Genomic DNA, 12,240 nt, shown 5'->3' with positions numbered 1-12,240 from the left:
GAACCGAAACCGGTCATATGAATAAAAATATTTGCAATCAAGACGGTTTTTAAGTAACATTATAATTTCACTGATTGCTGTTGTCCCATAAGACATTATGTCTGTTTTTGCAAAGTAATGTACTTTGTGGATAGCCATCATATTTCAGACACATTCGTAATGACGAGCAGAGACCTTCATACCGAAGATGAGTGGTGGCTCGTACTCATAAATTTTGCCGTTTTCTCGCAAATCGCAGGTCTTGGAGCCTCGTTTCATGGAACGTTTTTGCTGTTATAAACTTGTTATCGTGTACTTTTAGCCGTGTCGATTTTCGCACGTGCGAGACGCCGTGAACATCTGTTTGTGACGAGACTGGGAGGCTTAAGGCAGGAGCTGGCCAGAGTAGGGCAGTAGCGGCGACTCCCTCGAGGTGGCCGCCGGCGCCGCCCCCGCCGCCCCCGCCGCCCCCGCCGCCACCGCCGGCGCCCGCCTGTACGCGCCGGACTGCCCGCAGGAAACTACTCGCGGCTGGCGTGCGAGATCCAGTTCGTGCGCTCCATGGGCTACTACCTCATCCAGATCTACATCCCGTCGGGGCTGATCGTCATCATCTCGTGGGTGAGCTTCTGGCTGAACCGCAATGCGACGCCGGCGCGCGTGGCGCTGGGAGTCACCACCGTGCTGACCATGACGACGCTCATGTCGTCCACCAACGCGGCGCTGCCCAAGATCTCTTACGTCAAGTCCATCGACGTCTACCTGGGCACCTGCTTCGTCATGGTCTTCGCGTCGCTTCTCGGCAAGTTGGCACGCGCGCTGCTCTAGGCTAGAGCGCTGCATTTGCTCTCAACATCCACTGAAAGGCTGGCTTGTCACGCGGCAAGTGAATCAGTGCACGAACATGTTCCTACTTCAACTACCGCACAATTTGCTGGTTCCCCTGTTTGGTATAAACCTTCGTCATGCTCAAACATTTTTAATGTACGACACTTGCGGTGAAACATAAGATCATGGTTAAAGTGTTTCAGGCTTCGACCATAAATATAATAGACTGGCCTTGACGTCATTTTCGTGACTCCAACATCTCTGGGCTAAAGTCACGTGAATGCTGGCAAAACATGGTTGTTTCGTGTTGCGATTATGGCTGTACTCAGCGATTTGTCGGGGGAAATGGCATTACATTTAACGTGTAAGTGCTTCTATGATAGAGCAGATGCGTTTACTAAAATCTGCTGAAGTGACTTTTATATGTTTTTTACACTTGAAATAGAGTATCACGTAAATTAAAGTGTTGAAAGTGATGCCTGTAAAGTCAGACTCATATTACATTTTGGAAAGTATCTGTGATAATTCGGTTACAGAAGTAAGTAGAACTGTTTCTCGTTCCTACTCATAGGTTCCCTAAGGATGAAAACCGAAGGCAGCTTTGCATAACGGATCACGTAAATTCAAGTGTTGAAAGTGATGCCTGTAAAGTCAGACTCATATTACATTTTGGAAAGTATCTGTGACAATTCGGTTGCAGAAGTAAGTATAACTGTTTCTCGTTCCTACTCATAGGTTCCCTAAGGTAGAAAACCGAAGGCAGCTTTGGATACCGGCCCTGAAACGGAAAAATTTTAAGCCATCTGCACATACCCTCCTTTTTGTATATACAAGTGAGACTATAATAAGGTAAGAGCACCTATGGTCGACACATGAAGAGAATTTTTTCTACCTTCTAATACTATTAAATAAATGTAGGCTCCAAAATTATTTTCTGAAACTTCAAAGTCTCACCTTTCATCTAAAATATATTTTTTTAAACTGATAGTTTAAAGTTTTCTAAAAATAGTAGGAACTGAACCTTTGACGTGCACCTAAAATTGATACTCTAAAATGGACCTGCTCCTGAAGTCGACAATTTTGGCACCTATAGTTGACATAATTCCCATATCCCATTTTCTTTTATAAGTGACTAGAGCTCAAAACGCGGCGAATCCAATGTTTAAAGTTTTGACACGAGCCCACTCTTCCTGTTTAAAAGAATTTTAACGACATTTTACTTTAATTGATAGTTTATAGTAATTTCGTCCGGCTGCCCACCAGAGGGGCTTTCGATGGATTTGTTAGATTTTATAAATGGTACTGTGAACAAATCCAGGTCAGCCGTAGTTCTGACATAATTTTTCGCAAATAAAGAAGTAATTTTTGTTGGAAGCGTTTGGCAGCCAATTGAGAAATGTCGGTAAAATACGATACAAACATAGCATTGCAGACCGCTGATTTGAAATTCCGCCACGTTTTGCCAACAGTCACGTGGTTTATGTTGGAGCCATACCAGCCCTATAGCTTCTGCACAGCAAGGCCAGTCTACTAGTATCTATGGTCGAAGGTTTGAGGCTAACATTGCTATTCTGCTGCGGTACTGCTTTATGTGGGACATTTAAATAAATAATGAATAAAAAGTGGCTCCTGCGAGAGGTGTTCAACAAGTCATGCAGCACATTTTCTTCTCGATCCATTTCGACTGAAAAAAAGCGAAATTTGTTGTGAGACATTCCCCATTCAGCTCCTTTATTTTCACGAAGTTCCGATAGGTGGCGGCGCTTCAAAATTGCATCTGCAACGGAGCTGCGTCATTGACTTTCTTTTGGCGGAAAATCGAGCATCGCAGATATTTATAGGCGCTTGCAGAACGTCTACAGGGGCTTGGCAGTGAACAAAAGCACGGTGAGTCGTGGGGCTAGGAGTCAGTCCCGTAACAAGATCGCTCCTAAGGTACGCATCTCGCATCTTTCGGATTCTATCTGTTCGTCCCAATGAAGCATGCTCTCTGCAAGCAGTGCGTGGATAATAGGGAGGTTATTGACGCGGCAATGCAACGAGACGTTGGTTGCCATGTTGACCAGTAGAGTGATACCGACCAGTAGAGTGATACCATCCTGGCATACAAGGCCTTCCTGCAAGGTGGTGTAAGACCGTCGCATTGAACGTTGAAAAATATCGTTTTGTAGCCAAAGGAGGGGTGAATAATATGGTCTATTGTAATCCTGAGCCGCGCGGGATTAGCCGAGAGGTCTAAGGCGCTGCAGTCATGCACTGTTCTCCTTCGGGCATGGGTGTGTGTGTTTGTCCTAAGGATAATTTAGGTTAATTAGTGTGTAAGATTAGGGCCTGATTACATTAGCAGTTAAGTCCCATTAGATTTCACACACATTTGAACATTTGAACATTTTGCAATCCTGAATAAAACCATTTGCTTTGAAAAAAAAGTTACATTTCTTACTAAACACCCTCGTACTTTACAAGATGTGGCAGTCTACGCTGTCTCCTAAGACAGGTCAGCCTTAGATTTTGTACACAGGACGACGTTTTGATACGTTCGGAAAACCCCACCTGCAGCAAGTACAGAATTTATACAAGAAAGTTTTCTTCTATTTTTGTTATTTAAGGACTATATTATATTAATGCATAGTGTCTGTTCTTTCTGACCAAGCACTCGTGTAATTGTTTCACCTAGATGGGCAATGAATCCACCTTCTTCAGTGCGTTTGCACAACTACGTCCGACCTTCCTGCAGAAATCTCAAGAATAGCCACAATGGAGTTAACGGACAGGGACCGCGGACGTGTGGCACTCTGTGGAAATGTGTGTCGGTAGTGAGGGGTGTCGAGATAGTCTGCGTAGGTGCGCTGATACCGTGGCGCAGTGGCTAGCTGTCTTGCCTACTGAGTGGGAGATTCCGGGTTCGAATACCAGTGCGGTACACATTTTCACTCGTCGCCGCTGATTCCTCGTAATCTCCCGATGCAGCTGACGTCGGCTATCCATTTCGTTTTCTTTCTCACCCCTACACCTTCAATTTACTAATTAGTAATTATGAGTGCCAGTCAAATGAAAACCAGAGGGATGGATAAAAGTAAGTACAAGTTTCTTATTTCAAAAGTAATGGCCATAACTGTTAATACATTTATCCCGCTGTGAGACAAGACAATCAATGCCTTCGTGGAAAAATGTTTGTGGTTGGGTGGATTGTATCCGGGTGCGCAACTCTTCTTCCACCCACACCTTGCCGAGACCCTTTCGACTGCGCTGCAGACGTTTCGCTGGGAAACCCTTACATATCCTCCCTACAGTCCCCATCTCTCACAATGCGATGTCCACATTTTTGCATCTCTGAAAAAACACATTTGTGGCCATTAATTTGCTTCGGACGTAGAGGTACCAGCCTCAGTACTTTTTCCGTAGGCAACTGCAAAAATTTTTGCACGAAGGCAATGACCGTCTTGTCTCACAATGGGACAAATGTGTTAGCAGTTATGACGATTAATTTCGAAACAATAAACAGTTTACTTACTTTGTTCCATCTCTATGCCGGCCGGTGTGGCCGAGCGGTTCTACGCGCTTCAGTCTGGAACCGCGCGACCACTACGGTCACAGGTTCGAATCCTGCCTCGGGCATGGATGTATGTGATGTCCTTAGGTTAGTTAGGTTTAAGTAGTTCCAAGTTCTAGGAGACTGATGACCTCAGATGTTGTCCCATAGTGGTCAGAGCCACTTTAACAATCCATCTCTCTCGTATTCGTTTGACTGCCCCTTATAAATTAATGGTCTTGTTATTTGTGGGACTGACCTCTGGAAACCACCTGTGGCTGGAACAGCAGCACGTAGATGTCGAAGAGGTACACCAAAGCTCACGCACATTGAAAATTATATCAAATGAAATGAAGTTCATTGGTCAGTTAGCGCTTCCTGGAGGAAATACGGGGTTTCCAGTGTCACTACCCTCCTGTGCCTGGTTCGCGACTGGAATTTTTCGCCGCTCTGAGTGGCCGTGCGGTTCTAGGCGCTACAGTCTGGAACCGCGAGACCGCTAAGGTCGCAGGTTCGAATACTGCCTCGGGCATGGATGTGTGTGATGTCCTTAGGTTAGTTAGGATTAAGTAGTTCTAAGTTATAGAGGACTGATGACCTCAGAAGTTGAGTCCCATAGTGCTCAGAGCTGTTTGAAACTTTGCGTTCATTTTGCGACTAACGTGCTTCGTATAGACAGAACAGCTCCATGAAATCGTTATAATGTGATCATTTTGCATATCAGTTATTTTGTTTTACGTGTTGCTTGTGAGCTACAGAAAAGTGGCGTTAGCTCCGTAAATTTGCGTGATACATAGTATTGTATTACTATATTATTGTGAAATATCAGGTACACCAAGAACGATTGCAAATCTTTTTATTGATTATCGCTTTCGACAGATCTGTGTTGTCATCATCGGATCTTCTAATACACTAACAAAAGATTATAAGATCTGATGATGACAGCACAGATCTCTCAAAACTGGCAACCAATAAAAAGATTTACAAGCGATCTTGGCGTACCTGATATTTCAGAATAATATAACAGTTCAGATCGCCCCCAGTTGTTAATAGAATGTCAAACATATATAGCACACTGTACTCGCATTCGGGAGGACGACGATTCAATCCCGTCTCCGGCCATCCTGATTTAGGTTTTCCGTGATTTCCCTAAATCGCTTCAGGCAAATGCCGGGACGGTTCCTTTGAAAGGGCACGGCCGATATCCTTCCCCATCCTTCCTTCACCCGAGTTTGCCCTCCGTCTCTAATGACCTCGTTGTCGACGGGACGTTAAACACTAACCTCCTCCTCCTCTTCAAACATATAATATTACATTATATATATATATATATATATATATATATATATATATATATATATATATATATATATATATATATACTAATGGAAATTGAAATATGAACACCGTGAATTCATTGTCCCAGGAAGGGGAAACTTTATTGACACATTCCTGGGGTCAGATACATCACATGATCACACTGACAGAACCACAGGCACATAGACACAGGCAACAGAGCATGCACAATGTCGGCACTAGTACAGTGTATATCCACCTTTCGCAGCAATGCAGGCTGTTATTCTCCATTGGAGACGATCGTAGAGATGCTGGATGTAGTCCTGTGGAACGGCTTGCCATGCCATTTCCACCTGGCGCCTCAGTTGGACCAGCGTTCGTGCTGGACGTGCAGACCGCGTGAGACGACGCTTCATCCAGTCCCAAACATGCTCAATGGGGGACAGATCCGGAGATCTTGCTGGCCAGGGTAGTTGACGTACACCTTCTAGAGCACGTTGGGTGGCACGGGATACATGCGGACGTGCATTGTCCTGTTGGAACAGCAAGTTCCCTTGCCGGTCTAGGAATGGTAGAACGATGGGTTCGATGACGGTTTGGATGTACCGTGCACTATTCAGTGTCCCCTCGACGATCAACAGAGGTGTCCGGCCAGTGTAGGAGATCGCTCCCCACACCATGATGCCGGGTGTTGGCCCTGTGTGCCTCGGTCGTATGCAGTCCTGATTGTGGCGCTCACCTGCACGGCGCAAAACACGCATACGACCATCATTGGCACCAAGGCAGAAGCGACTCTCATCGCTGAAGACGACACGTCTCCATTCGTCCCTCCATTCACGCCTGTCGCGTCACCACTGGAGGCGGGCTGCACGATGTTGGGGCGTGAGCGGGAGACTGCCTAACGGTGTGCGGGACCGTAGCCCAGCTTCATGGAGACGGTTGCGAATGGTCCTCGCCGATACCCCAGGAGCAACAGTGTCCCTAATTTGCTGGGAAGTGGCGGTGCGGTCGGTCCCCTACGGCACTGCGTAGGATCCTACGGTCTTGGCGTGCATCCGTGCGTCGCTGCGGTCCGGTCCCAGGTTGACGGGCACGACCACCTTCCGCCGACCACTGGCGACAACATCAATGTACTGTGAAGGCCTCACGCCCCACGTGTTGAGCAATTCGGCGGTACGTCCACCCGGCCTCCCTCCTGCCTACTATACGCCCTCGCTCAAAGTCCGTCAACTGCACATACGGTTCACGTCCACGCTGTCGCGGCATGCTACCAGTGTTAGACTGCGATGGAGCTCCGTATGCCACGGCAAACTGGCTGACACTGACGGCGGCGGTGCACAAATGCTGCGCAGCTAGCGCCATTCGACGGCCAACACCGCGGTTCCTGGTGTGTCCGCTGTGCCGTGCGTGTGATCATTGCTTGTACAGCCCTCTCGCAGTGTCCGGAGCAAGTATGGTGGGTCTGACACACCGGTGTCAATGTGTTCTTTTTTCCATTTCCAGGAGTGTATATATATGAAGATGGTATATGTTCTTTCGGACATGTCCTGAAGAACATCTACCATCTTCATATACATACAGTGAAGGCTCACCGACCATTTGACGATCTTCCTCTGTGCAGATGCACAAACAGTGCGAGAACTCTTACGGGAATCGACAGTAAAGCCACGAGTAATGAGTATGATGGGCAGGGGCACTACGAATACAGAGCGGGACAATAAGTTGGGAATGTGAGTTTCACAGCCGGCTCAGCGTGTTCTTTCAGAGGGTTAGCTGCCCTCTGTAATTAAAAAAAAAACTGAGTTAATCGAGCAACAACGAACTTGAACGGATGTCTTACGACGTCCGACACCCGGGCAGATGCAACGAAGAAAAGCGAACAAAATGAGATTTTTAAAAAGATGGATAGAGAGTCTGCTATGTAAGCAGGAGATCCCGGGTTCGAGTCCCGGTCGGGGCACACATTTTCAACTGTCCCCGTTGACGTATACCGACGCCTGTATGCCGCTAAGGGTATTCAATTCATTGTGATGTTTTGTGCGTCGTTTGATTTTCGAAACGCATCCAAAAATCTAGTTTTTCTTCGATTTTCTACTTTCACTACCTCCTGCCGATCGACATTCCTTAATACATGCATCTTCTTCCTCATAATATCAACAAGAGACGTTTACCTTTTTAAAAAAAAATTCATTAGTGTTACCATGACAGAACGCTATTTTTGTCAATAACAAGCTGCGGCTTTATGTTCCAAAGACATACAGGCACTAACGTATGTAAAGATATTACACGAGTTTTTTTTTTTTTTCAAAATTCAATCGCGCAGTTGTTTCGGTTCACAGGCAGTGAGTAAACGTATGTTCACGAGCTCTAACGTGACCAAGTGATAGACTGGTCGGCTGTAGGTGATAAGACAGACCTGTCCAGTGTTGGCGCCCAGCTGCGGGCTTAAGTCCGGCAGAAATGTGTGCCGTTGCCGAGTTCGTAGTAAGCACGACATGCCGCGATAAATTCTTCCAGCAGCCAAGCCCACTGTTAAGATACGTTTACAACTGCGCAACATTACTAGTGCTTCAGGTGCATGCGCCCGTTGCACAAAGAGGCAAGGCGGTGCGTGCTGTTGTGCAGGAGGCACGCATGCGCCTCACTTGCGAGCACGACCACTCTCCGCAGGCGACGGGCTCTTCCCATCCCAGTCGGGGATTCTGTTCGGCTGGTACTCTGTTTTACTACGTCTCACTGTCAAAAGATTCACTTTCTCGCACACCTTCAAATTTTCCTTTACTTAAGCATTTTGGCCGAAAGTTGTAACGAAAAACACACGGATTTGAAGGGCATAACCATGCATTGCCTTGTTTGTGGTGGTTTACTTCGACGGATTATAAAAAAAAGTAAAACGAAATGACCGCCAACAGTTTATCTCATAAATACCTGCAATCTAGAAACAAAATGGTAAAATCGAACAAAATAAGAAACCTTCTTTCTTTCTTTCTTTCGTTCTACCGACGAATACTTGCTGAAGAAGGACCCTTGAAGTGCAAAAGCCGTCCCGGGTCCTTTACGAATGGCTCTTTGCGTCGATAAGAGCAAATAATAGAACACAGAAATCATGATTATAATTGAAATAGTAGCTTTTCTGTTGGAAAATTTGGAAATTTGTGGTAAGGTCTTATGGGACTAAACTGCTGAGGTCGTCGGTCCCTAAGCTTACACACTACTTAATCTAACTTAAACTAATTTACGCTAAGGAGAACACACATACCCCTGCCCGAGGGAAGGCTCGAACCTCCGACGGGGGAAGCCTCGAGAGCCGTGACAGTACGCCCTAGACCTCGCGGCTACCCAGCGCGGGTTTTTTTTCTGTTGAATGGGTACTGCAGAATCATATATTTGCCGTTTAAATCCCTCAAACAGTGTGGGAAATTCTGCCTCAGTTCAAGATACCGCGCTACTTCCAAATACTCTTCTCTAGAATTTTGATGGTGAAGGTAAACGAAAGAAAACTCGAACTCAAAGTGAACACCTCTAACAAAATAAGACCCACTCCTCATTCTCCATCCACCCCATCCACCCACCAACCCCCCTTCCACACACACACAAACATACACTCCACACACACAAACGCTGACCGGATCTGACTGACGTATATGTAAAAGGAAATGTATTATCCGTGCAACGCTTCCATTTCCTATAACTCTACAGTGTTACATATTCATAAATAAACACTTACGTACATATTCATGAACTACTGAAAGTAAACCTTAACCATTTTCCAGAGAAATAAGAGTTAAATCCTCATCAACTTAGTTTAACGTTGTTTTCCAGGGATTGCATCAGAGCCTGGAAAACGTCTGGGATGATGTTAAATTTCTGTGCGGTAGATACCTTGACCTGTAACTTCAAACGGCTAATTGTCTCCGGTAGCAAGAATTCGAAGTGTGATAGCTAGCCTTGTTGCCACTGTTACAGTGTATGTATTTTGTGGTTTCCTTAGCTTTCAGTGGCATAGCAGGATGAAGCATTACTTAGAAATCGTGAGTGCAATTATTAAAGAGATTCCTCCTTGCGATCTTCGTCTGTTCGTCCACGCTCACATATGCAGTACGCAAAATTTTATTAACTGCGCTTCTTTCTATGATTTCTTAGATTTCGTCTATGGCTCAAAATACGGCGATTACGGCAAAAGTTACTGTTAGCAAAGCTGATACCTTGATCAAGGAGCAATGAGCGAAGTTCTGTCTAGATGTGAATAGGATGAGGCTCGCGCACGTTTCGACCAAGAAGAGTGTAGCCATACTTCTGCCTCTTTTTGCCAAAGTGGTAAACACAAGTGCGCAGCTTCTAGGCGCAAGGCGCACAGATGTAAACGCACTTTTGCTGAGAGTTTGCCAAAATTTTTGTTTTGGTTGTGCGGTTGTTTCTGCATCCAGAGAAAAGAGAGGCTATCCTGAATTCAACATTAATTTCGCTGATCTTGTAGAAACATATGCATATATTTATGATCACAGCAATGCTGAACACAGCGACAGAAATGAAAAGTATAATGAGTGTGAAATTATTGGAAGTAAAATATTTGACGCAGGTGCAGTAATTAAAATTTCATTTAAATAATTTGTAGAAAAAAATCTCTGTAAAACTAAAAAGAAATACGTAATTTGGTTTTCTAAAAACAAGTTTGCGAATATTTTTAGTGATTTGTTGGATGTAATGTAAAGGTTCGTAGCTACACAGGTATTTTGTTCTACCAAAACAATGCTCAACTTGACCTAAGAAGGGAAGCACAGAACAGATTTCCCAGCTCCACAGCATTGTATGTAGGTCTCCGAAATTTTCTTGGCTTTTAATGTGAGATCTCTACATGGTTTAGAGTACACAACATTACGTAACACATTCATTTTATTCATGTGAGAATTTACTGAAGTGACCTCTCGGAACTTCACACTAACATATTAAATGGCACTAACATATTAAAGACCTTTTCTCACAATTTTTTATCCTAGATAATCTGTGTGTGATTAACTGTGTGCCTTTCATTAGTTAATGTCTACAAAGATATGGTCTTCTTATATGTGAAAGGAACAGCCTTATCTTTATCAAAATAACAAGGAAATGAGCAGTCTGGCAAAGGTGTCAGATCTGAAGTGGCACTTTCCTACAAACAATGCTTCACCGAATGAACTTTCTTTTAATACTTTCCATACGTGACGGCTCACCACACGATGACGCAAGAAGTAACACCATTAAGCCCCCTCAAAAAACTGTGATCTCTCCCTCGATCGCCACCGACTGTGGTCGTCCAGGATAGTGCTGCGATTCATCGCTCAACTCAATGTTAGGCCATTCCATGCTTCCCGATCACGGCAGCACCCCAGTTTCAACCGTTTGTGTAGCGGTGTTAAGCGTGGCCTTCGCATGGGACTGTAATTCCTCAGTCGGGCTGCTGATACGCTCTTACCAATGGTACAGAGACCCCTTACTTGTTCCTGGAAGGCAAACGTAGTCCTGTTGCAAAGTGCCTGGTGCACAATACGCCGATTCTCGCTTGTTGTGGTCCAGACGTCGACTGGAACATTGACGACGAGTCCGCTTGGCGGCACGTTCCCATGTTGTCCAGCATCGGCCACTGACGCATCCGAATGCCCCACAAATCTGGACACTAAACTATTCGTTCACTCTACCAAATGCAGACCCACAATGAAGTCCCTTTCAAATTAAGTCAAGCGTCGATGACGATGTCTCACACATGTTCGCAACACCTCCGTGTCCTTCAGAAATGATGCTGTTCACGTCCGCTCTATGTCCTGCCAAGCAAGGGAACAACAATGAACATGAACAACACTAATGCACTCTGGTGGCCGATCTATATGTCACAGAGAACTGCAACAGTAAATATTTATTCACCCGTCGTTGGTGTACAAGCACGCGAAGTTACATTGACTTCTGACCACGTCCTCTTTTTTTTGTCAGGCACTGTATAAAGCGAGCGCACTAAAATTAAATCGGAGGTTTTATTCTTTTTACCATCAGTCTTCCGAGCGGTTTTAAGCAGCCCGCCACAAATGCCTTTCCTGCGCCAACCTCTTCATCTCAGTGTAGCACTTGCACCCTACGTTCACCATTATTTGCCCACTATATTCCAGTGTACATCTTCGCCAACCGTTTTTACCTCTGAAGCTTCTTCTAGTAGCATGGAAGTTATTCCTTAATGTCTTTGCACATAACCTATCATCCCATCTCGTCTCCTTATCATTGTTTTCCAAGTGCGTCTCTTCTAGCCGATTTGGTGAAGAGACTCTTCTTTTCTTACATTGTCAGTCTGCCTAATATACAACATCCTTCTGCAGCACCTCATCTCAGTGGCTTCGATTCTCTTCTTTTCCGGGGTTCCCATGGCCCGTGATTCACTCCCGCACAATGTTGTGCTCCAGACGTACTTTCTCAGAAATTTCTTTCTCAAATGAAGGCCGATGTTTGATAGTAGAAGCGTTATTTTGGCCATAATTGCCCTTTTTGCCTGTTCTTTTCTTTTTAAGTGATTTCTTCGTACGTCTTATGTTATTTCGCCTTCCCTTCGTCTCTTTTGTGGTCCTAGATTTGATGCTGTTTGT

The 12,240-nt window shown here is 45.1% G+C and overlaps 1 protein-coding gene across 7 annotated transcripts in view; it reads left to right on the top strand.

Annotated features, from left to right (window-relative positions):
- LOC126366011 (gamma-aminobutyric acid receptor subunit beta) overlaps positions 1–12,240 on the top strand; it is a 603,333-nt gene that overhangs the window by 517,470 nt on the left and 73,623 nt on the right. For all 7 annotated transcript variants that reach the window (XM_050008861.1, XM_050008862.1, XM_050008857.1 and 4 more), the window contains exon 7: positions 497–781. In XM_050008861.1, the coding sequence (XP_049864818.1) occupies positions 497–781 (285 nt within the window). The remainder of the gene's footprint in view (positions 1–496; positions 782–12,240) is intronic.

The sequence above is a fragment of the Schistocerca gregaria genome, chromosome 4, assembly GCF_023897955.1.
Source record: "Schistocerca gregaria isolate iqSchGreg1 chromosome 4, iqSchGreg1.2, whole genome shotgun sequence".
NCBI lineage: Eukaryota > Metazoa > Arthropoda > Insecta > Orthoptera > Acrididae > Schistocerca > Schistocerca gregaria.
This window is presented reverse-complemented; position numbering and strand designations above follow the sequence as displayed.